The 27,365-nt window shown below is 37.5% G+C and overlaps 1 protein-coding gene across 2 annotated transcripts; it reads left to right on the top strand.

The window, feature by feature from the left end:
• The first annotated feature begins 30 nt into the window (after window positions 1–30).
• On the top strand, window positions 31–27,365 carry LOC121372071 (potassium channel subfamily K member 16-like). Of its 2 annotated transcripts, none has more exons than XM_041498331.1 (6): window positions 31–166; window positions 8,810–8,965; window positions 16,830–16,991; window positions 23,420–23,752; window positions 25,079–25,260; window positions 26,300–27,365. In XM_041498331.1, exons 2-6 carry the CDS (start codon window positions 8,824–8,826, stop codon window positions 26,333–26,335), a joined length of 855 nt encoding a protein of 284 aa, XP_041354265.1. In that variant the 5' UTR covers window positions 31–166; window positions 8,810–8,823; the 3' UTR covers window positions 26,336–27,365. The 2 variants fall into 2 exon arrangements, with proteins under 2 accessions (XP_041354265.1, XP_041354264.1); XM_041498330.1 differs by lacking the exon at window positions 31–166 and adding an exon at window positions 3,054–3,306.

Genomic DNA, 27,365 nt, shown 5'->3' with positions numbered 1-27,365 from the left:
CCTCAGTAAGTAACTGAGTGATACGCACCAGAGAATCCGAGGTGTTCCGAACACAACAAACCTATGTAGTTGTATATTTATAGTGTTCAAGCAAGAAACATTCCTGTGAACCTGTTACCCGACTGCGTCTAGGCCGACAAACAAGTTTATATGTTTTTAAATCCATGTAAGTAAATGGAACCAAGATTCGCAGAACTCTGAACGTACATAAATATGGTAAAGTAGACAAACAGCGTTCGACCTATATAAATATTATCATTATAATTGCTCGAGTATGAATATAAATGTTTGCAGCTGGTTAGCTCAAGCAGGGGCGTAGCGTGACCTGGACCTGGGGGGAGGGGGGTTCGAATATGAACCAAGTGGACCTTTTTCTATTTTGTTTTTGCACCACCAGAAACTCCATATGTATAAACCTGTATGTTTTAGTTCTGAAAGCGGACCATTTGCTTCAGTGGGGGTAGGGGTGGGGTCGTCCGAACCCCCAACCCCCCTAGCCTACGCCCCTAGTCAAGGGTTTTACGTGCATATTCAGAGCAGGTTGTTGTAGCGCACACCTGTCATAGGCGCAGGTATCGCCTTTCGCCGTCTGTAGCTACATGTACTGTGATGTACATGAGTATATAGTCCCTTGTAGTCATGTGAAATGCATAATACATCATACGTCATTATGAAAACTGACGGGACGTAGCCCAGTGGTAAAGCGGTCGGTCTAGGATCGATCCCCGTCGGTGGGCCCATTTGGGCTATTTCTCGCTCCAGCCAGTGCACCGCGACTGGTATATCAAAAGCCGTGATATGTGTTATCCTGTCTGTGGGATGGTGCATATAAAATATCCCTTGCTGCTAATCGAAAAGAGTGACGACCATGAAGTGACGACAGCGTGTTTCCTCTCTCAATACATGTATCTGTGTGGTCCATATAACCGTAAATAAAATGTGTTGAGTGCGTCGTTAAATAAAACATTTCCTTTCTTCCTTGTTTAAGCAATTAAGGTAGTTCGATTGATGTCTGACACCGAACATCGGCTGAGGGGGTGGGGGGGGGGGGGGGGAGAGGTGGCAGTATTTTTGCACACGTGTGTTAGCAGGAGAAGACCCCGCAGATCCATTACAGTGGACATACTATATAACGTAAAGTAGCGCAACGAGGCATGCGTGCGCTAGAACAGCTTGCTCTGAATGTGCACGTAAAGCCCTATGACTTGACCTATCGAAGCATGACATGACAGCGTTACGTGCATAATGTTACGTAACTCAGCAACATAACATAATTATAATATAATCTTATATTATCTTATATCGTATATCCTAGCATATCAATAATCCATATCACATACCAAGTGATAATACGAATATGTAATATTATATAATACTGCAATTTATGATAATATGTCCAATGTTATATAATTATATGATAATATGAGACATGCAATAATTATGATAATACACTACCGGTACATGACAATATATAACATGGTATATATTATATGATACATGGTTATGAGTTACGATTTCATATCACATCATAATAAAACAATTTAGCATTATTTTATTATGTAGGAAACAATGCTACATTCAGACCAGATACTATGTATGTTATTTTCAAGTTTATTCATACAACATACGTTCGTGACTACCTTGATGATTTATCACTTGTACAGTAAACAGTAGAACTATAGTCGCAGCCTGATAGTCTACTGATACGGATAGGTGGTGGAAATAATGCATATTTAATCCAAGTTTATGAATATAATACGTGTACAAATATGTTATTTATTTAGACATTTTGAATGAAAGGCTATAATGTAAAATGCGACGCATGACTTAATTCAGTTTAAGAGTAAAAGTCTCTAGGTAAGTTTCACGTTTCAAACTGTTTGTATGGAGAAGGTTGTTGGGATGCGGGGGGAGGGGGTTGAAGCAGCTGTGCGCCGTGTTGCTTAATCGTTTTACTAATTTAGCTCTCTGCTACATGTTTAGCTCTGTCCTATTTAATGTCCTAATTAGTAACATGTTATATGCATTAACCGATTTTTAATAAAACAAATTATGTTGTCAAAAACACAAATAACAGCAACAATCACAAGGCAGACAGACACAGAGTCGCTCAGTTACTAATACTGTAGGTGCTGTTTGAATGGTAAAATGGATGAATTATACAGACCCGTCAGCGGTTTGTTTGTTTGTTTGTTTGTTTCTTTTGTTTGTGTTTTGTTTTTTTTGGGGGTCAAGGAGGAGGGGCATTAATAATGGGCGTATGTCTATGATGCCTGGAATGCCCGGAATGCCGAAAAAGGTGAGCGCTAAAAGCGTGAAGCCCATGACGTATGTTAATGGGGGCTTCCCCCAAAAAAGGTTTATTACTGACCCTCTTTAAATAGTATTATCTTGGTGTGTTTTCTGATGCTTTTGAGGGGTTTTTTAAAACACGGTTTTGCGTTCCCCAATAACATTTTTTTTTTCCGAACGACTAAACAAATATTGATCAGAATTATGTTGCAAGATAACTTTACTTAGAGCGGAAGAGATATGTAGTGACACAGTTTAAGATAGTGTTATTAATATATTGGCCTTCATCGGGTGAAATATGTGCGTAGAGGGATATAATGTATTTTGTGTCGATTATAGAGAGGTGCTTGTTATACAAAGTGACTGTAACAGGTTCGGCTGTGTGCCTACATACACCACAATGCACTCATTAACAAACCAATACATCGCACCCGTCCGTCTTGCTTGCCTTTGGCAGTGTCGTAGGAAATGAGGAACCCCCGCCACTTCATTCCCTCCCCACCCCCCTCCCTTCATTAACACACACACACACACACGCTCGATAGCATGCTTAAACACAACCACGTTTTGGAAGCTTCCACTTGCCGTTGAGTGGGGCTATTTTCCAGTCGCTACAAACCAAATTGCAGCGTAAGTTTGTTATCGGAGTGTTTATAGCCATTGTATTTCAACACTAATCAATACACACCTTTGGCGGTAATGCGAACATATATGCAACTGTGATCATGCTACTTTAAAGCACAACATACGAAAGCCTTCGACGTAACAGCGGTTAATGGAGAACGGTTATTTGACAAATTGAGTTAATGACCATGGTAGTATGAGCTCCGACCTCTCCACGCGATGGTTAATACCAGTTCGTGTGAAACTGTTCATTCTGTTAATCATTCTTTTAAAGATTTCGCTATGAAGCACTTGTTATTATTGATTATCTTGACGGGCAGCAAGTAATATGATGCATTCACTGCGTGGTTTAAGAGCTGTAATCTTGAGTTTCCATTCGGCAAGATGCTGGTAAGATTTCTCTATTAGTAGTATATATGGAAATTTTTATAGCAAAATAATGTCAGTTGAAGCCAGGCTTATGTTTTTTTCAGGGAGCAGACGGCAATTTTAACAGGTCGCAAAATGTGTTATGATTTATTGTTTCTTCCATGTCGTGCTCGATTAACGTTGATGCCTGAAATGAGGATAAATTCGATCTGACCTAACCTCTTTAGAATGTGGAGGTTAGCGTTTTTACCTGTTAGTCAAACTTAGGAAGCAGACGGCATATTTAGCAGGTCGCAAAATGTGTTATGAATTGTTGCTTCTTCCATGTCGTGTTCGATTAAAGTTGATTCCTGAAATGAGGACAAATTCGATCTGACCTGATCTCTTTAGAATGTGGAGGTTAGCGTTTTTACTTGTTAGTCAAACTTAGAAACTAGGTGTACAGTTGTTAGGTTTTTTAAACGTTTTCTTAAAATAGTATATTTAATGTATTTTCATTGGTTGGAGATATGCATACATGTACGTTCTTTAAGTAGTCACCTGCAACGTTAACATCAACTTAATTATTTCTAAAGAGGAAGTCGGTGTATTTCATTGATCGTTGGGTACCGTGTGTAATTATAAATATTGTGTTGGCAATATATAAATTTATTAAAGATTTGAAAATGATGTAAGAATTGAAAACTGAACGGACCATATTGATTATTACTGTCATAGGAACTTTTGAGACTGTGCGATTGATATTTAAATATTTTGCCACTCTCCATTTCTGTCCGTCTGTCTGTCTGTCTGTCTCTTTCTTTCTTTCTTTCTCTGTCTCTCTCTCTGTCTCTGTCTGTCTGTCTCTCTCTCTCTCTCTCTCTCTCTCTCTCTCTCTCTCTCTCTCTCTCTCTCTCTCTCTCTCCCCCCCCCCCCCTCTCTCTCTCTGGGTCTCTCCCGTTTTTTCTCTTTTTTCTGTCTCCATCTCTCTCCATCTCTGTCTCTCTCTGTCTCTCTCTCTCTCTCTCTCTCTCTCTCTCTCTCTCTCTCTCTCTCTCTCCTTACTGAGTGCAGTGACCACAGTCGAATCAGCTATGCAACCGAGCACAAATGCCTACAAATGCACATGCTTTTAACAGCTATATTTATAGACTGCTTTCACCAGAATTACACGTACTAGTGTGATTGTGGGATATCAAATATCGTGTTGTTCTGTCAATGAAAATTGCTGAGAACAGAACCCCTCACTGCTAATCACACTCAGTACAGAATTCCTTATCTACAACATGTGTTCCAATTACCATTTGGTTCTCACCCAAAAACAGAAGCGCACCTAGGATCGTCCCCAAACGAGACAAGGTGTATACATATAGGAGGTGAGCAGGTGTGGGGGTGGGGGGGGGGGGGGGGGATCATCGAGGTTCTGATTACATAGTTTACACATTCAACAGTATTTTCAGCAAGTTCATAATATTGGATATTTTGATGGTTATCAGTTTTTAAAAACCGTATTTTTGAACCTTTTGACAGTATCGGGTTAACTGACATCCCGCCTCCCCCGGAGCCGCCACTGATAGGGGGTGATGACTAAGACTAAACAGCTGTCGGACAGTATTAAATGAATACTATATTATCACTCAGTTCTCCCATAATGACATTCGATCTGCTCACCTGGCTTGTGTGCACAGAACATGTAATTATATTTTTGAGGAAGCTAAACATGAAGAGAATAGTTATGAAGTAGTAAATATCATATTATGTATTTAGGACACGTGAAAAGAGAAAGCGAGAGAGAGAGAGAGAGAGAGAGAGAGAGAGAGAGAGAGAGAGAGAGAGAGAGAGAGATTCTAAACACTCCAATGAGAGCAATATAATTAGAATATTTTAAAAATGGTTGGCACTGATGCTGTAAAACTATCCTCACAGAACACATTAAGATATTTCTGTCCATCACCAGAACGCGCATGTGCCCGCGTAGGTAATAAATAAGCACTGTTTTTATAACGATCGAGAGCGACTTAAGTTATTTTATCTAAGACAAGCACAAACATACACAGAGTCCTGATAAACTTGTCGATCAAGAGTGAAACACTTGTTTTGTTAAGCACTTTTTTTTAGACAAAAAAAAAAGAGCTAAAAACAAAGAAAGAAAAAAAGAGACATAAATATTAATAAAGAAATGAAGGAGAAAAAAAGAAGAAAGAGAAAGAAAAAAGAACGAAAAAAAGAAAGAAAAAATAAATATGATATTTTGTAATGTTATTTTCAAACAAATACTAGTAGATGTGTTAGAGAACAAAAGAGATTTATCAGTTACCGGAGGGAAATTAAGAAATAATAATGTCAATGGGGTTATATATGGGTGCCAAGTTCGGCAATAATTAGGGCGTCAAAATTTGGATACGACTAAGAGTTAGCATTTGAAAATTTGAGTACGGCCATTCTCTGCGGCCCCAATTATTAGCTTAATTCGTTCTACTTTTAATCTATGTCAACATTAAAATATATATATCAATTTAGCTAGTTATCTTTTATTCCAGTACAGTATAATTCAAAACAACCTGTATAATATATGAATTTACATAAAGTTGATCGATTTGTTTAAATAAGCTATATAGGGGCCAATAAAATCAAAACATTTGTGTAAATCAGCTCACAGGCATGACTTACGTCCCACCGGGAAGTACTAATGATATGTGACGTTGAAAAAGGATCGTTTTTACCGCTAGGGAAATTATGTTATACTTCTCAGTTGTAACAATTACGGCACACTCGAGTTTTATCACTTGCGGACATGTATTTAAAGTTACATTATGCTGTCTGCTGTGACCAAGCGACATGCCTAGCATTTAAATAATATAGAGTCTTACAGTTTATTATGTGGGATTTTAAATGTGTTTTTTTAACACATCGCAGATGTTTTTGTTCTTTAAAAAAAGCGTGAATTAAAATTATAAAAGAACAAAAACTGACTGTAATATGACGTGCGCTATTTAGTAACCTTCGAACATTTGATGTATAGTTGTATGAGTTAAATATGATTTCTACTGTGTCTCAATTTATTTTTGAAAAATATGCCACCGGGAAGTACTAATGAAAAGCGACGTTGATGAAAAAGGATCGTTTTTACCGCTACGGAAATTATGTTATACTTCTCAGTTGTAACAATTACGGCACACTCGAGTTTTATCACTTGCGGACATGTATTTAAAGTTACATTATGCTGTCTGCTGTGACCAAGCGACATGCCTAGCATTTAAATAATATAGCATCTTACAGTTTATTATGTGGGATTTTAAATGTGTTTTTTTAACACATCGCACGTGAATTAAAATTATAAAAGAACAAAAACTGACTGTAATATGACGTGCGCTATTTAGTAACCTTCGAACATTTGATGTATAGTTGTATCAGTTAAATATGATTTCTGCTGTGTCTCAATTTATTTGTGAAAAATATGCCAATAAGGTGAATTAAAGTGAACCCTGATCAATTATACTGGTGCCATATATGCACGTCTTACCGTTATTTAACGATTGTGAAGATTCATCATTTTGTTGAACATATACGTACAGTACTATATTTATTAAATTGCCAACCCAAATACAGAACAAAACAATTGTTTTACTTCCCCTACAATAAGAAAATATACACCAAATATACGGGTGAATTGTTTGTGAGTATAGATACTCGTGTGTGTGTGTGTGTGTGTGTGTGTGTGTGTGTTCGATATTCAACGTTCAACATTCAATATTGAATATTGCTCTGACAGAACAACATTCAACATTCAGTATATTTTTTTGAAAGATGCAATTAACATTGTTTAAAAACTTCAATTCAGATACAAGTGTTTGTCTATGAAAACAACCAATTTAGGATGATTTAGGAATAAACGATAATATGGGATGGCTCGGAAATAAAGCAAAGTAGTATTCCACGCAAAAATGTACTAAAGGTCGCAATTCGAAGATCAGCTCAATATTCAAATTAGACCCACAATTTTGAAACTAAACACAGAATGTTTATCATATGATAAACAAGTGTTCAGTAGTGCACATCCAACACATATATAACAAACACGAGGTGGCTCAGGGGCAACTTGCCAAGTAACGCCCCATCACTATATATGGTAGACAGTGTAAAATCAAGCTAACAACAATTTTGAAACTAAACATACAATGGTTATCATATGGTAAACAAGTATTCAGCAGTGCACATTCAACCCATATATAACAAATGCGCGGTGGCTCAGGGGCAACTTTCGAGGTAACGCCCCATCCATATATATGGTACACAGTATAACTACACCATACTTAATTGGATTCACGCAGCTCAGGGTCTAATCTGAATATTGAGCTGATCTTCAAATTTCGACCTTTAACGGGGCGTCACGTCCAGATAGAGTCTTGAGTCACCCTAGACTCTTCACATTACCAAATAACGTGCACTGTAGGATGGATCTGTAGAATTTCATAAACGTTCTATGTTCAGTTTCAGAGCTGCGTGACTGCAAACGAGTATGGTGTTACGTTGAAAGTTGCCCCAGAGCCACCCAGTATTTGTTATATATCGGTAGGATGTGCACTACTGAACACATGTTTATCATATCATAATCATTCTGTTTAGTTTCAGATGTGTGTGTATGTTGTTGATTCTTTTGCTATATAATCATTTTGTTTTGTAGAGTTCGGCGAGACTTAGCTCTGTGCTTTATTTTTTAGCCTCACTAGATTATTTTACATCCGTAAGCCACCATATTATCATAGGACATACACCTAAATGTGTATTGAATAATGTTGTAGAATTCAGAAAAGAAACCCTGAATGTTGAATGTTGTTCTGTCAGAGCAATATTCAATATTCAATGATGAACGTTGAATATCGAACCAACTTAAGCTTCCCGTGTGTGTGTGTCTCTCTCTCTCTCTCTCTCTCTCTCTCTCTCTCTCTCTCTCTCTCTCTCTCTCTCTCTGTGTCTCTCTCTGAGTGTCTGTGTGTGTGTGAGTGTGTGTGTGTGTGTTCGTGTGCGTGTCTCTCTCTGTGTGTGTCTATGTGTGTGTGCTCAGTGGCGGATCCAGAAAATCCGTTTAGGGGGGCCCCAGTGACATGAGGTGGAATGCCAAGGGAACTTTGGGGGAGGTTTGGATGGGGATCGTAAAAAAATGAAAATTAATATATAATACAATTAGAACTATCGTAAAATTTTGGGGGGCCCAGGCCCCTGGAGCCGCCCTAGATCTGCCTCTGGTGCTTGCATGTGCGTGTGCTTGCGTGCGTGCGTGCGCGCGCGCGTGTGTGTGTGTGCGTGCCTATGTGTGTATCTGTGTGTGTGTGTGTGCGTGCCTATGTGTGTATCTCTGTGTGTGTGTGTCTGTGTGTGTGTGTGTGTGTAAGTGTGTGCACCCCCTCTCTCTCTCTCTCTCTCTCTCTCTCTCTCTCTCTCTCTTTCTCTCTCTCTCTCTCTCTTACTCCCTGTCTGTGTGTGTGTGCACGACAGTACGTGTGTGGACAATATAATATTATATAAAAGTGTTTTTCATTGGCAGACTGAAGCACCCCAATGCGAAGTTTAGTGCTTGCCGTGGTGTGGCTGACCCTGGTCGTATACATCGTCCTAGGCGGGGTGATCTTCCACTTCATAGAAGAGTCCACAGAGTCAGACACCAAGACCAACGCATTCGACGGATTCAAGAATTTTCTCTGTAAATATTTCAGTATTAACCTATATATGTATATAACTTATATATAAGCGTGATGGTCTGGTGGTGGTGGTGGTGGTGGTGGTGGTGATGGTTATGACAGTGAAAATGATGATGATATTGTTGTTGTTGATGATGATGATGATGATGGTGATGTTGTTGATGATGATAATGATGATGACAATGGTGATGATGATAATGATGATGTTGATGATGATGGTGATGACAATGATGATGATGGCAATGATGATGATGACGATGATGATGATGTACTGATGATAGTGTGTTGTTTAGTTTGTCCTGGATTTCTACACAGTGATTACTCTATTTTATTATAATATTAGTTCCTCTTACATCTTCGAAAGCCAAGGTACCAGTCCATATAATATACTGCAGTACCTGTACACTATACAGAATTATAGCTTCGTTCGCGAACATGTTCGTCTTAGTGCTTTGCGACTGTTATATCTTCGAAAGCCAAGGTACCAGTCCATATAATATACTGCAGTACCTGTACACTATACAGAATTATAGCTTCGCTCGCGAACATGTTCGTCTTAGTGCTTTGCGACTGTTATATCTTCGAAAGCCAAGGTACCAGTCCATATAATATACTGCAGTACCTGTACACTATACAGAATTATAGCTTCGCTCGCGAACATGTTCGTCTTAGTGCTTTGCGACTGTTATATCTTCGAAAAGCCATATAATATACTGCAGGTACCAGAATTATAGCTTCGCTCGCCATATAATATACTGCAGTAGTCCATATAATATACTGCAGTACCTGTACACTATACAGAATTATAGCTTCGCTCGCGAACATGTTCGTCTTAGTGCTTTGCGACTGTTATATCTTCGAAAGCCAAGGTACCAGTCCATATAATATACTGCAGTACCTGTACACTATACAGAATTATAGCTTCGCTCGCGAACATGTTCGTCTTAGTGCTTTGCGACTGTTATATCACAGACAGTGGTTTCCTGGCTGTTGGAAAGCAGAGCCGTTGTATAAGAAATTACACACTCCACACCATACTCTGAAATACTACATAAAATATGTGCAGAAGGGCTTATGGCAGCGGATGTGTGCCCCGACACCGTTCCACCGAGTCAAACGAACGTCGTTTCGTAGAACTGGAGGTATCGGAATTTTTTCGACGAACGAACATTAGGATATAGCAACACAGGTATCAACAAAGCTCATTGCAGCTGCGTCGTTAAAACCAGGGTCCAGATGTGAAAAGCATAATTAAATTAATAGTCTAAGAGGCAGAAGGCTTTAATCAGAATTTTAGGTAAGGAAGGTTTGACGAGCCTACTTTATGTAAAAAGTGGTGCTGATTACAAAAATAGCACTCTTATTAACTCCACAGAAGACAAAATGTCGATTTTGGCCATTTTTTGGCTAAAAATGGCCAACATCAGAGATTTGTTATATGATTGGTCTGGTGTTATCATAATTGTTGTATCTACTAAGCCTCTAAATATTTTATAGTATTATTTTGTGACTAGATCTCACAAAAGAATAATAATAAAATCAATGTGGCGATTTTTGACCACATTTGGCCAATGTGTGGTCAAAAATGGTTATTTGCCATAGGAATACTAATTATATTGTACTCTGTATGAATAGCTATAGCATGTAAAAACTCATGACATATCTCATTTATAAAGCCAAATACAAATACCGTCTGACATTTTTATGACTATCAGTGTTAAATTTTAACCAACATACTGTGCATATATTATTCAAAATAATTTACATGTACAGTAACAAAATGCTATATTTTAAAGTAAAACGTGTTAAAACAACAGGTTTTAGTTGTGCATATTAGAACTGTCACCATTAGTATCATCTTCAGTGTTTGAATCAACATCAGTACTGCTATCACCAGGTTCCATGATATAAAAACAAATGATACCTGATTTTCAGTAAACCCTAGCGGTAGAAAAACTCCATTAGCCTCTTTCTAACCATGGTATGTGGTTTGAATATCCTATTGTGGACCATTTAAATGTGTCGCATAATTGCACTTGGTAAAATTTGCACTATGTTTCATGTTGAAAATGTGCCTGACTGGATAAATGGGTTTGTATTTCTGTGGGAAGATGTTTTAGCCTGGTCTTGTTCACAAAAGCAAGAAGTGAACACGCATCTTTTTTCCACAACACTCTTAAGCTTGCCGTCAACAAAGATGGTATTTTTTCCTAGAATGCTGAGTCCTGCACCTTTTTCTTTCGAAGAATGAAGAAAGTGTCATGTAGTTAAATCATATCAGATCATCAACATCTAGCAGTGCATCGCAAAACAACATGACCAAGCTACCTATAGTTTTCTGTTGTAATAATATCGCAAATATCTGAAGTCCATCCACATAGGCCTACTGAAGTTTAGATATCAGGATTAATACAGAAGGATGACTATAATATCAACATCATTCTGTCTTGGTGTTTTTAACAACACACTGAGACAGTACACCGGTCTCTCAGGCTCTGCTAGACAACAAAACATCCTCTTTGCAAGTCTTTTAGCATTGCACTGCGAAATCGCAAAGTTACGAGAGTTTAGTGAATTAGGCCCCTGGTGAGCATCTTCCTCTGCATGTGACACCACATACTCAGGTACCCCATTGCGTTCTACATATCCCAATACAGCTGTATTATAGATAAGACACTGATCTTGAAAAAAAAAAAACCTTTTTTGTGTTACAATAGGTATCGAATTACATATATTAATAAATAATAATAAACAATTTTAAGGCATATCTGAATTGTTTAGGACATGATGCGTCTACCCGTGTGAATATAATATTTGGTTTTATGCCTTTATGCCTTTAACACAGTATAGGGCCGAATTTACAAAGCATGTTTGCATCTTGCACACGTGTAACTACATGCATTTACAATGCTTAAATACCTGCGTCTAAGGAAAACAAGCTTCGTAAATTCGGTCCATAATAATTAGTCAAACATTTTGTTCATCTCATTACTGTAATAGAAAAGGTGTATTTAACTTTCCTGTACACTGTTTTTTTTGCCACTGGTTTTGGTCACAGTGGCTACATGACTGTAGACGTTTGAAGTAAAGAAAATATCAGAAGTGTCACCAAGCATAAATCTGAAAAATATCTACACATTTTGTTCCTACTGTCCTATTAATTAATGAAACGACGTAAATACCATTCATATAAATGTAGTTCCCCCACAGCTATGCATTAATGATGTCATTACAGAAACTTTCATCATGGTCATCATGGATGCTACATATTCCAAATATTTTATCCACTCTGGTGACAGTCATGTTTGGACAGAATTCAGGGGTTAAACCACATATGCATTTGTCTCTTCCAGTAGTCAGAACAATTCCATATTCTCGACACACATACATGACTTTAGACTGCACCAAAGCTGAGGCGATAAATAGAGAATAATATATAACATGAGTGGCCGTTGTTTTAAACTGTATCTAACGAGCGAAAGCGAGTTTTATACGTTTTTAAACAACGAGTTGTGAGATAAATGATATCTAACGGACACGAATGTATTATTCTATTTCTTACATATCCTCAATAAAAACCAAGTTTTAGCAAATTTCAACATCTCATTCGACTAAAAGTTATTTACAGCCGTCGCACTTGTAGCTGACTTAAAGCAAGGGACAATTAAGGCATTTGGCCTGGTATGCATATTCAACGATATATAATGCACATTATTGCTTAATATCAACAAGTATAATCGTATAGTTAATTACGGTTAAATGTGACGGCTATTATATATAACGGGCGCAGCCATTTTGTACCAACTCAGTGAGTACGCCCTCTGGCGAGCTGGTGGTTACGTAATACTTAACGCGTAACGTCAGGAATGAGCCTTAGAACTAGAGAAACACAATCTACCTGGTTTTTGCGGGATGATAAATAGTCATACATTGCAATGTTCTGTAATAATACACATCCCAGTAAGCCAGCAATAAGTATATTCAGCACTATATATATTATTTTTCAATACAAAATAAAATACCACTGTCAAAGTGGCTACACAACAAGTCGAAATAACTAACAATGTTTTGTCCATGCATTAACCTACGTACTGAAATGATACACGGAGTGTTTTCTTAGTTAATTGGTCTATGCTGTTAGTTGCTTCTACCTGAGATTCCTGATTGGCAGGTGTGTATTTGATTGGTACCCAGACGAGCCAATTAATTGACGCTGTCTAGACACAAAAATACATACCGGTATTGTGGAATATTACCTGTCGCCCCTAAAATGGTAATGGACATGGTTTATTACTGTAAATAGTTCTGTAAAACTATTCATTAAGTAGACTTTTCCATCTAAAACCACAGAACTGACCAATTACGTAGTCCCAAAGAAAAGAAAATTATCACTTGGGTATCGTGGGTTGTCGTTTGTGCTCCAACGTAGCATATCAATAGGCCTAATAGTGTAAATTTTTCCTTTGGATTATTTAACAGAGAAAAATACTAGAACCCCATTTTGTTCCGTTAATGCAACTTGAAATATATTTAGTTAAATAGTTTATTGTATTATTACGTCATTTATGCTGTTTTACAAGTCAGGTTGATCAAAGAGAAGCGCCTTGTCGAACATTACTGCTTTTGTTTACACTGTACATACAGGAGATGGTCAGGAGCTGACGTCACATCGCCCCAAGCTATCCCACCGGACGCCACAAAAACGAAACAAAATGGCTGCCCCCAGTTAGCAGAAATAATCATGGTTTTTTATTAACTCTAAAATTACGCGTTTTTCATTTGCTAAAGTGTCGGTATGTATTGGTGGTCCGGGTATGCATCTTTCCAACACATAAGGCTCTTGTTTGAGTTGACCCTACCTTTAAGTGTCAGAGACACATGATGTTTTAACCTGGTTAACTATACGTCACAATGTAATCGATTTCCATCGCGCTGTTTTTTTATTGGAGGTATAGCATTGGTGACCTGGTCATCACCTAGGAGCAGCCAGTCGTATGTCTTCAAATTGTTAATACACATACGTGTGTTAACAAGTATGTGTAGTCATAAATAGCACATGGTGTTTTCACCAACTGGTGTGTAAGAAAGGGTGTGTCCAAAATAAACATGCCCAAAATAAGCATGCCCAAACAAGTACAAGTCTGCCAACAACAAAACATTTCACCTCAAAATCAATGCAATGTTAAGCTGTAATTAGATTAAAATAACTTGAAATGCAATTTTGAATATGTACAAGTCTTTACCAGCTATTTTTACAATTACTGCACGAAAAAGACCTCAGCGTGCTCAGAATAGACAAAACGCCTGTTGTGTACAAATTAGTAAGATATAAACCCTGCACATATCTGCAGAAGTTTACCTAGTTTTAGTGTTTGATTGACGAAAATACATTAATCCTGGCCTGTCTAAGAGGTACCCAGCTGCTGACAGATAGAGGAACATAGTATAGTATAGTATAGGTTGCTGTCCTGTAATGTTCCTCACATCGCTCCAGCCAGTGCACCACGGCTGGTACATCAACGGCCGTGGTATGTGCTATCCTGTCTATCGGATGATGCATATAAAAGATCCCTTTCTGGTAATCGAAAACAGTAGCCCATGAAGTGGCGACAGCGGGTTTCCTCCCTTAATTTCTGCGTGGTCCTTCATCATATGTCCAACGCCATATAACCGTAAATAAAATGTGTTGGGTGCGTCGTTAAATAAAAGATTTCCTTCCTTCCTGTTCTTCACACTTTTAAGAAGGAATGATGTTGGGTTTTTTTCTTTTTCATTCAAAGAGAGCATTTGATACACAGACACAGAGCATGGTTAGAATATGTTTTCAGCTAATGCAGTTTTTCTACAACTGGTTTACCAGCAGTCAGAAAGAAATGTTTTATTTAATGACGCACTCAACACGTTTTATTTACGGTTATATGGCGTCAGACATATGGTTAAGGACCACACAGATTTTGAGAGGAAACCCGCTGTCGCCACTACATGGGCTACTATTTCCGATTAGCAGCAAGGGATCTTTTATTTGCACTTCCCACAGGCAGGATAGCACAAACCATGACCTTTGTTGAACCAGTTATGGATCACTGGTCGGTGCAAGTGGTTTACACCTACCCATTGAGCCTTGCGGAGCACTAACTCAGGGTTTGGAGTCGGTATCTGGATTAAAAATCCCATCCTCGACTGGGACCCGAACCCAGTACCTACCAGCCTGTAGACCGATGGCCTAACCACGACGCCACCGAGGCCGGTACCAGCAGTCAGATGCCAAAAGTGTTGTCTGGTACCATCGAACAGAATAGTGGTGGTAATCATGATTGGCAGTGTATGACCGATGACGATGTACTTCAAATCGTTTTTCTGTGTACTCTTTGCACATTAGGTCCAAAAAAAAAAGATGTATGTTTCAGGTTTCATCTCTGGAAAAAATAGGGTAGGTAGGTAGGAACCTTTTTTAAACCGTGTTCTTGACATACTGCATATAACCTGTCTGCAAAAATCGCGGTAGATGTTGGGTTGGTTTTTTTGGTAGTCAAATTTTTTTACGGTCGGTCGGGAAACTGGAAACACATTTTTTTTTTTTTTTACGCCTTATTTTGGTTGAAACTGAATTTTGCATTTTTGTGTCTGTATTGGGCTTCATAAATTTGATTTATTAGTGACATATTGAATACAATTCCATTACTATTCCTATGAAAATATTTGGTTTTGACTAAATATTGTCTAAATATGGCCAAAGGTTGGCCACATTGATGAGATTGTTATTCTTTGGCTAGACCCTGACCACAAAATAGTAATGTAAAATATCCAGAAGCTTATTAGGTACAGTATCTGATCGTTCGTACAATTAGCTAATTTTGACCAATTTTGTTATTTTTAATAATCTGTGCATAGTATGTTGGTTAAAATTTAACACTGATAATCATAAAATGTCAGATTGTAATTTGTATTTGTATTTGGTTTTATAAATAAGATTTGTCATGAGTTTTTACATACTATATCTATTCATACAGAGTACAATATAATTAGTATTCCCATGGCAAATAACCAGTTTGGTCCACACATTGGCCAAATACAGCCAAACTTTGGCCACATTGATAAGATTGTTATTCTTTGATGAGATCTATACCATAAAATAATACTATAAAATACTTAGAGTCGTGTTAGACTGGTTAGACTAACTGACATGTGAACAAAGGCCTCAGGGTTGAGATAATTTCCGCATATCAGCAGAAATCCACGGATTTTGTCTCATCCAGGACTGATCGCATAAATGATATTTTAAATTCGATGAGAAATGTGTCCCACATTCAGCACATGGTTTAAACATTTGTCATGTCTCTGTTTTTGCTGATCGCCATTGTCATTGATTTGTGAGGTCAATAGAATTTAGGTCATATACATGTTGTGTCTGTGGATGTTCTTCTCAGTGCATGTTAACAACAGCATAATGCTTTTTAAAAAAAGAATTAGCCTACATAACCTTAATTATAATGTGTTTTATTATTAAAATAGTGGTGGGTTTTTTTGTGTGTTGTTGTTGTTTTTGTGGGTTTTTTTTTTTTTGGGGGGGGGGGGTTGTTGTTGTTTTTTTGTTTACTAATCCGGTTGTTTGTTTGATTGTAAATAGAAATAAATGATTAGAAACGGATTTTAAATTAAAGCCACTAACCGCTGTTGATGGAAATGTAAAGTATGTACATAAGAAACTGGGATCAGTGGCTTTAAATATAGTCAAAATAAAAAATAAGCCATAGCCATTTTTGTAATCTGATCGGCTTACATCAAGCCAGCGTTTTGGTAGTCGAGACATTTAAATCCGCTGATTTCCTGACTAAGCCTATTGATGTCTTTATTTTGTCTCTGCAGCTAACTATTCCTGTATCTCGCACGAGGAACTGGAGTTGTTCATAAAAAACGTCATCCAGGCGTATGATCAGGGCGTGCTGGTCACCTACAATACGTCCTCAGAGTCCAACTGGGACATAGCCAGCTCGATTTTCTTCGCCATCACCGTCGTCACGACCATTGGTGAGTTCACCCGACTCTCTTGCTTTTTCCCCCGTTCCAACTGGGAAATAGCCAGCTCGATTTTCTTCACCATTACCGTCGTCATGACCATTGGTGAGTTCACCCGACTCTCTTGCTTTTTCCCCCCGTTCTAACTGGGAAATAGCCAGCTCGATTTTCTTCACCATTACCGTCGTCATGACCATTGGTGAGTTCACCCGACCCACTGGCTTATTTCCCGTTCCAACTGGGACATAGTCAGCTCCATCTTCTATCGTCTTCGCCATCACCGTCGACACCACCATTGTGCCCATTGGGTTATTTCTCGTTCAAGCCAGTGCAACACGACTGGCATATCAAAGGCCGTGGTATGTACTATCCTGTCTGTGAGAAAGTGCACATAAATGATCCCTTGCTGCATTAGAAAAAATATATTGGGTTTCCTCTTTATGAGTCAACTGACCACGTGTTCGACATCCAATAGCCGATGATTAATCAATCAGTGTGCTCTAGTGGTGTCGTTAAACAAAACAAACTTTCTTTCAGTACCACTGGTCAGTTCACCTGACCACCGACGTGTTTCCCGTTCCAACTGGGACATAGCCTTTACCATCGTTACTACCACTGGTGAGTTCATCCAACCCACTGGCTTATTTCTCGTTCCAACTGGGACATAGCCAGCTCCATATTCTTCGCCATTACCGTCGTCACCCGACCCAATGACTTATTTGCCGTTCCAACTGGGACATAGCTAACTCAGGCGCGTATGCAAGGGGTAGGGGTTGAAAAAACATCCGTTTTAAGCGAGTTTGTTTTCAGTGTAGTTTGATCGATCCCCGTCGGTGGACCCATTGGGCTATTTCTCGTTCCAGCCAGTGCTCCACAACTGGTGTAACAAAGGCCGGGGTATGTACTATCCTGCCTGCGGGATGGTGCATATAAAAGATCCCTAGCTGCTAATCGAAAGGATTAGCATATGAAGTGGCGACAGAGTGTTTCCTTTCTCAATATCTGTGTGGTCCTTAATCATATGTCTGACGCCATATAACCGTAAATAAAATGTGTTGAGTGCGTCGTTAAATAAAACATTTCCTTCCTTCCTTCAGTGTAGTTTCCGCTTGAGCATGGCCCGTTCCAAGAAGGACATAATTTCATAGGCCTATTTCTAATCACTGTCATCACTATACCATTAGTGAGTCCAGTTGTGTGAGTTCACCTGACCCAATCGCGTATTTCCCGTTCCAACTGGGACACATAGCTAGTTCTGTCTTCTTCGCAATCACTGTCTTTACTACCATTGGCGAGTTCATGAGTTTATGTGTGTTAGCCTAATAGTTCATCTGAATGGCATATTGGCTTAATTATCATTCCAAACAGTGTGCTGATATTATAAAAGTCACATAGCCCGGTTAGCCCGGTTAGCCCGGTCACATAGCTAGGAACAAATATCTACAACATTAATTATTTAGTGACAATTATATAGCTGACAATGCCGACGGGGGCACTTTGACCTATAGCGTATTTTTTTCTTGTCTTTTCTTTTAAAGACAATATCACGTTACATCTGTAAGACACACGCACGCACATTTATGCACGCACACACGCACACACGCACACACACACACAATCACGTATTCGCACCTGATACTTGACAGGTATTTACTAACCAGTGTGAAATTTTAAAATATAATAATTGTACATTGATTTGAACACAGTTAATAATAAATATTCATAATCAATATTTCCCGTGCACGAGTGAGTATACAATTTCAAAATCAATGCACAGCTTTCATACACGCTTGAATAAAATGTCCAAATCGATTACCTACCCCGTCACGTGCAACGCTTTGTTTATGACGTGAGAAACAATAACATGGAACAGAAAACAAACGTCATTAAAAGCAAACACAATCAAGTTGCTAAGAATCAATAAAATGCATAATACTGGCTTATTTTTATAGTTCAGGGCCCCGAAGCGATCTTAGTGCTAAGATCACCTTAAGTGCATACGGTGCATAAGATCACTTCGTGGAACGGGGCCCTGGTACGGAAGTTAGTAGGAATAAAAGAAAATGAATGTGTGTTAAAGGACACTCAACTACATCTTGAACTCTTTGGTGTCTTAAAATTTATGGTTATTTTGACATTTGGGAGAGAGAGAGAGAGAGAGAGAGAGAGAGAGAGAGAGAGAGAGAGAGAGAGAGAGAGAGAGAGAGAGAGAGAGGCAGACAGACAGACAGAGAGACAAAGAGAGAGGGTGAGAGAGAGACACACACACACACACACACACAGAGAGAGAGAGAGAGAGAGAGAGAGAGAGAGAGAGAGAGAGAGAGAGAGAGAGAGAGAGAGAGATGGGGGCGAGGGAGGTTCGGAGAGAGAGGGAGAGAGAGAGAAAGAAAGAGGAAACTTACTGCTGCCACATAGCCATGTTTTTCCCATTCATGCTTCCTGGAATTTCAAGTTCAAGTTCTTTATTGCTTTAAGTTTTTGCTTTAATATAAATGTAATCGAATTGTACTATACTGAATAAATAGAAGTAATGTTAATATTAATCAATTTGCTCCAATAGCTGATCTCTAACGACATTTGCTCTAAAAAAAAAAAAAATCCGAGATTATTAAGTTCTTTAGCATTGTCAGACGCTAATAACTGGGTACGTTTAAAAACGCTCGGACGTCTATGGTAATATGTTTTAATAAATTTCATTCTTAAATCATTATATCGTGGGTACTGAAGGATAAAATGATACTCGTCTTCTATTTCATTTTTGTCACATAGTCTACATTTTCTCTCTGACCTTTCAGTATTCTTATACCTGCCAAATTCTATATTTAATTTATGTGCACATATTCTGATTTTAGTTATTTCTTTTAAATGACGAACGTCTAATGGTTTTCAAAGATAATCTTGTAATATGAAATTATTTAACAAGTGTTTGTATAAACTTCCCTTTGGAGTTATCGTTATTCTACTGTAACATTGTTCTTGAATATGTCAGTTATCCTTTCTCTAATTACATTGTAAACATTATTATCAACAGGTGCTAAATTTCATATATAATTTAAACCTAGTTCGTTTATTTCCTGTTTGACCTTCATTAACCAGTCATCTTCATACTGAACCATTTCCTCATATATAGCTCTTAATATACTGTTATTTGTGGGGGGTTTTCAGCTTTATCTAGTATTTAAAAATCCGTAATTTTCTTATAATTTGCATTTGGAATTGTCCTAATTCACTATAAACAAAATCATTACACGTTCTTTTGTGTACCCCTAATAGTCTTTTCCAGAACTGTATATGAATTTTTTCAATGCCTTGGCCAGGATGAAAACCCCACACTTCAGATCCGTAACTAAGAATACTATTAACATAGGTGTCAAACACAGATAGCATTGTTTCAATATTAAAATAATTCTTATTACACATTTTTAGTACTGAAAATAAAGCTTTTCGACCTTGTTCTACTACTCTCTTCTGTGTACGACTAAAGTTTCCATTATAAAAGAATAATATGCCTAGGTAATTAAATTCATCCACCACGTCTATATGGCAACCGTTATAAAACCATTTCTCATTTCTCCCACTTTTCCTCCATTTCTAACACCACAATCTTTGTCTTAGTTGTATTTACAGTCAAATCCCATTTAAGAGTATAATCAGATAGTGAATCGAGCATTTTTTGCAGTCCCTCTGGCGTTTCATCCAGCAGCACCATGTCATCAGCATACATTATTAAATATATGTTTAGCACTTATATCTCAATATAAGGGCAATTATCTGAAAGCAACAATTTCACAATCATTCACATACATATAGAATAATATTGGAGATAAAACTTCTCTCCCTGAAATAAACCGTTCTTGCATATAAAAAAGTCTGAAAGTACATTATTATATTTTACACAACATTCAACATTGTCATATAAAGACTGTATAATAGTAACCATTCTACCCTCGACGCCCTGTTGAATTATTTTATACCACAGGTTTTGTCTATTAACAAAATCAAAAGCTTTGCTATGATCTACAAAACAACAATAAAAGCGATTTCGATTCTTCAGTGTTCTATGTATTAAGTAGTGTAGAGTAAATATGGCATCTATAGTGGACAGATCTTTTCAAAACCCAAACTGTGCGTCAGAGATAACATTATTATTTCTATCAAAATCTATTAATCTGTTATTTAGGATAGAGGTAAATAATTTTCCCAAACAGCTAACCAGAGTAATTCCTCTGTAATTATCTCTATCATTAACATTTCTCATTTTAAAAACAGGTATAATACAACCAATTGACCGAACATGTGAGACATGACCTGATTTGTAAACATTATTAAACAGTAAATGTAGACATGGCATCAAAACATCCTTACAAGTAATAAAATATTCGTTTAAAACATTATCATACCCACAGGCTTTATTATTCTTCAGGCCGTGTATCGCATCACATATTTCTTCCTCAGTTATGTCTCCATCTAAAGTGCTAAAAGACGAGCTTTCAACATGTCTATCATAATCTGATAAAAAATCATTTGCCTCTTGGTTAATGTTCGATTCATTAGAAACAAGTTTAAAGGAATGATTATAGAAGTCATCGTTACTCAGCTCTGACCTGGTATTTTGTTTAAAGAAATGATTATAGAAGTCATCGTTACTCAGCTCTGACCTGGTATTTTGTTTTCGCTTTTGAAAATGTTTGTAAAATCTCTTTGGGTTATGTTTACGTAAATAATAGTTGACACTTGTATTGCTTTTTTAATTTATATTCCAATTTGTTTATAGATTTTGTTTTAATACGAACAAGTTCAATACGATTTTCATTAGTTTTATTAGCATTAAAGATCTGTATAGTTCTTCTGTACTCGTGATATCGTTGTTTCAGTGTTTCATTAAACCAGGGTTTATCCTCACGTTTATCTTTAATCTGTCCTTTCCCTTGCCTGTTAGTTTTACCAGTACTAACGGAACAGTGAGGTTGGATCAGTTCATTCAGTTCATTTATAAATTTATCTATGTATGTGTTGATATTTTCCTGGCTAGTGTCATTTATGGTACATATATTTATCAAATTATCCATATTATCTGCGAGTTTATTAACTATGACTTGGTTATTTCCATTTTACGCTAACAAATGTCTCTTAATCTAATACACCATTAACAATATCTTTGCCTGAATAATATAACGTAAAGCAGACTGGCGAGTGGTCAGAAAAACAATTAAAATTACCCGACTTAATCACTTGGATTAACTCGAAACAGGATTCATGTAACAGTACATAATCAATGAGGCTAGTGCCATTTGCATTATAAAAAGTAAAATTTTCTTTTCTGTCTCCAGAATGTCTACCATTTAAAATACGTAGTCCACTGGTCTTACACAGAGTTAAAAGTTTCCTACCAAACTGATTAATAGTATTGTCTTCACTGTTTCTTGTTATTATATCAACACCAGGTAAGTAATCTGCAATGCTTGATAATATATTATCTGGAAAGAAAGAAAGAAAGAAATGTTTTATTTAACGACGCACTCAACACATTTTATTTACGGTTATATGGCGTCAGACATATGGTTAAGGACCACACAGATTTTGAGAGGAAACCCGCTGCCGTCACTGCATGGGCTACTCTTTCCGATTAGCAGCAAGGGATCTTTTATTTGCGCATTCCCACAGGCAGGATAGCACAAACCATGGCCTTTGTTGAACCAGTTATGGCTCACTGGTTGGTGCAAGTGGTTTACACCTACCCACTGAGCCTTGTGGAGCACTCACTCAGAGTATGGAGTCGGTATCTGGATTAAAATTCCCATGCCTCGACTGGGATCCGAACCCAGTACCTACCAGCCTGTAGAACCGATGGCCTAACCACGACGCCACCGAGACCGGTATATGATCTGGAAATTCTGCTAGTCTGTCATAAGCAATGAAATCAGAACTCGTACCAGTACGACTATTAAAATCGCCAATAACAACAATGTTACCTAACTCAGAATATCTAGCTATGCTTTAATCAAGAGTTATAAATAAATCAATGTCATTGATGTTATAAGAGAGAGAGAGAGAGAGAGAGAGAGAGAGAGAGAGAGAGAGAGAGAGAGAGAGAGAGAGGGGGGGGGGGGGAACTTACTGCTACTGTATAATTAGGCAGGTCAGGTCAGGTCATAGGTTTTACTGTGCACATTCAGAACAAGCTGTTGTAGTTAGGCTACACAAGGGATCTTTTGTATGCACTTTCTTATGGACTGGCCAATATATCCCACATGCCAGAAACAGGCAAATGCAGTCAAATGCATAACAGAGCATAGGCTATTGAAATATGGTGTAAACATTAGGTACCATAACATTTTAATTCATCCATCCATCCATCCATCCATTCGCATATTTATTTATTTATTCACCCAGTCATGCATTTCTTTATTAATTCGTTCTATTTTGTACAATTTTAGGATACGGGCATATTGCACCATCCACCGATTCAGGACGAACATTTTTCGTTTTCTATGCGTTTGTTGGCATACCGCTTTGTATGGTTGCCCTTGGCTTCCTTGGAGAAAAACTTCAGTTGCCATTGAAGAAGTTACAGAAGAGAGTATTATGGAGAGACAGACCGCGCTACGACAGCTACATCAAGTCCGTCATCTACGTCACTCTTGGTTTCTCTATTCTCATACTGTTACCAGCATTAGTGTTCTGGATAGTCGAGGACTGGTCCTACACAGATTCTCTGTATTATGTTGTTGTAACCTTGACAACAGTCGGTTTTGGCGATTTTGTTCCAGGTAAATATATATACACATATATATATATACATATATATATATATATATACACATATATATATATGTATATATACATACATACATACATACATACATACATACATACATACAGAGAGAAAAGGGGAGGGGGAGGGAGGTGAAGGAATGGAAATAGAGAAAGAGAGATGAAGGAGAGAGAATGGGGGGGGGGGGGGAGATCCAGTAAAATGTGGTTGTCAACTTTAACATTTTGTTTCTGTTTTTGTTGTCAATTTTAACTTACGGAGAAAGGGAACAAAATGTGCATGCCTCTGTTAGGTTACCCGTATACCAATGCTTTAAATAAAAACATACGTGTAGTACTCAACCAATTGGCTTCAGAATTTTAAACTATGATCTTGGTACTATTTATTAATTAGGTATTCACTGAGACGTGCTACTCACCCAGAGGAGTATAGGCCCTACATTGTGGCCTAATAACTATCGGTCTGCTTTTCATTCTTTAATAGCCAATCACTTCTGGTCAGAGTGAGTCATATAAACCTATTCACAGAAATCGGAAGGTTATATTTTATTAGGGGTGGAATAACGAAGGAGGATAATAATAAGATTTTTTTTAATGTTCTGTAAAGTTGTGATGTTCCAATGATCGATTATAATAATAAATTAAGTTTAACACACACACACACACACACACACACACACACACCCCATCGGTTGGGCTCAAGGGATAGATTGTTTCTTCAGTTTAGATGATGGAATTGAAATAAAATTGTTGTAAGTTTCTAAAGAAAAAGAAAAAAAAAAGGTGATTTGTTGAGTCTCTTCCCTTGAACACAACAATATGTATTATATATACATAGACCTAAAAATTCAAATCTATCCTAATTGCATATATTTCTGACCGTTTGATCGGTTTTTTTTTTTAAAACAGATTATCATAGATTATTAATGATGATAATTCCACCAATTCCAAACAGTGCTGTAAATAATAAATAATTAAACCATAATGAAGGTTAGTTCTCCAAACAAATCAGGCGGCCATTTTAATTTCTAAGTTTGTATTCTAAAATGTTTGGGATGGGTCTAAAATTGCCTATTTAAGTGTTTTGGGTGTCTGCGAAGTTAGTTGTGACCCGACAACTGCGCATAATAAACCTAATTAACGCAAAATGATACTTAACCATTAAATTTTCACCATAAGTTTTATTTTGTTTTCTGCAAATGATTTTGTTGAATGTAAGCTATGGGGTAGGCATATTTCAATTGAATTACTTTAATTATATTAATTTATATTTGTCTCTCAATGTGTGTGCTAATTGAACTTTTTATTTTCATTAATTTCAGGTGCAAACGAAAAGAACTTCCGAGCCGTATACAAACTAGTTGTTTGTGTTTGGATTATGATTGGTTTGGCCTGGGTCGCCTTGCTTATCAGTGAAGTTGGTGACGTCATGAGAGGAAAAGTTTCAAAACTTATAAACAAGCACAACAGTAACGCCAAGGAACTTTCTGATAAAGAACAAAATGTAATATTCATTATTATTAATTACTGAATTACATACAAGGGTCGTACCTGGAGGGGAAGGCAAGAAGGAGAGGGCAAGAAGGGCAGTTACCACCATCAAAAAACAATCCCCATAACTGAACCATAATTATTGTGCCGTGATTCATTTTACTAACCCTCCCCCAGTTATTTCAGGTTAGGTACGCCCTATAATTGTTCATTTTGTTTTGTGTACAAAAGATGTTTAATGACGTTCATGAGAAGTTGCATATGTTATTTAGTCGCATATTTGTTTAATATAATCAATATGACAAAATAGTACGGGAAATCCTCATATTGGACATTGTTGGTATTTGTCTAACCTATCTTGTCTGTTATCTGTCATATCTTCTATGGTGTCTGTTTAATAATTGATCAGCACCCCGTTTCACGAAGCGATCTTAGCGCTAAGATAACCTTAAGGGCATAAGGTAGTTAAGGTGATCTTAGCTATAAGATCACCTTAATAGGGCATAAGGTAGTTAAACATTTATGGTGATGATCGTGTCTGTTTAATAATTGATCAGCACCCTGTTCCACGAAGCGATCTTAGCGCTATGATAACCTTATGGCATAAGGTAGTTAAGGTGATGATCGTGTCTGTTTAATAATTGATCAGCACCCTGTTCCACGAAGCGATCTTAGCGCTATGATAACCTTATGGCATAAGGTAGTTAAGGTGATGATCGTGTCTGTTTAATAATTGATCAGCACCCTGTTCCACGAAGCGATCTTAGCGCTATGATAACCTTATGGCATAAGGTAGTTAAGGTGATGATCGTGTCTGTTTAATAATTGATCAGCACCCTGTTCCACGAAGCGATCTTAGCGCTAAGATAACCTTAAGGGCATAAGGTAGTTAGGGTAAGATCACCGTAACAGAGCCCAAATCTGTATTTGAAGAAATATTAAATCTGTTTAAATACACATGTATATACATTACACAGGTCTGTATTTCAATACTTTTATACATTTAATTAATGATTTGTTTTAAACATGAAATGATGTCTTCCTCATTTCAGATGGAACTACAGCCACCAAGTGCAGCTAGTATATAAGCGGTTACCAGCAACAACCGTGACACTCACAACGACAAATTTTGCATGGATTTTGTTGTCAAAGACGGGGAATCACCGTGTGGCGATTTTCAGTGTGTTTGTCTTTCTATTCCCTGGTGTTAAACTTTCCTTAATGTCCAATTACAATTCCAAAGACCGCAATCAAGTGTGGAAGCCTTAAGTAAACATGGATATAGAGCGGTCTATTGAACGATGGACGGATGAAACGAAGAATGGATGGATGGGTGGATGGATGGATGAATGGAAGGATGTGTCCGTAGATTGATGAATGAGTAGATGGATGGATGGATGGATGGATGGATGAATTTTAAGTTGGTTCTGTCCTGGACCAAACCACTGAACTTGCCAGAGGTAAGGTCCAGGGAGTACATGCCTGAATCTCGAAAGGACATGATGATTCGATGGATGTACTACAATATTAACCAGTGATCGCATTTTATTTTAGATACCATTGAATCTGCCTTATACACAATCTTTTATATACCTCATAATATAACAATCTGAAACGTGTTGACTGTCATATAGTCAGAAACAATCCTGCAGCCCACCCGCAAGATATAGACATTTGCATTTATGTGTGTTGCTTTAAATGCGAAGTCCAATGACTTCAACATTTACATGTTAGTATTTCCAAACATGTTATAACGAGTGTCTATTTGATGACATCAGCCAAATTGATCCATGTGACTATTGCTCCGAGAGGTCTCGCATAGTAATTGCACTGAGTCAAGAGAATGTTAAGTGCAACCTACAGCTGTCACGTAGACTGGCTTTAACAATTAACATCGAGGAATCTTTGATATGCACGTTCACACGGATAGTAATCCACTTCATTTCATTTTAGCACCAGTGAACATGTATTTTGTATATGCACGGGCAATCATTCACTGAATTTAATTATTTATTTTATTTCAGCATTATATCTTTTTAAATATTTTATAAGCACTTTCACACGAATAATAATCTGAATTTATTCATTTTATTTTAGCACCGATGTAAAAAAAAAAAA

The sequence above is a fragment of the Gigantopelta aegis genome, chromosome 4 (genome assembly GCF_016097555.1).
Source record: "Gigantopelta aegis isolate Gae_Host chromosome 4, Gae_host_genome, whole genome shotgun sequence".
In the NCBI taxonomy this organism is placed as follows: Eukaryota; Metazoa; Mollusca; class Gastropoda; order Neomphalida; family Peltospiridae; genus Gigantopelta; species Gigantopelta aegis.
This window is presented reverse-complemented; position numbering and strand designations above follow the sequence as displayed.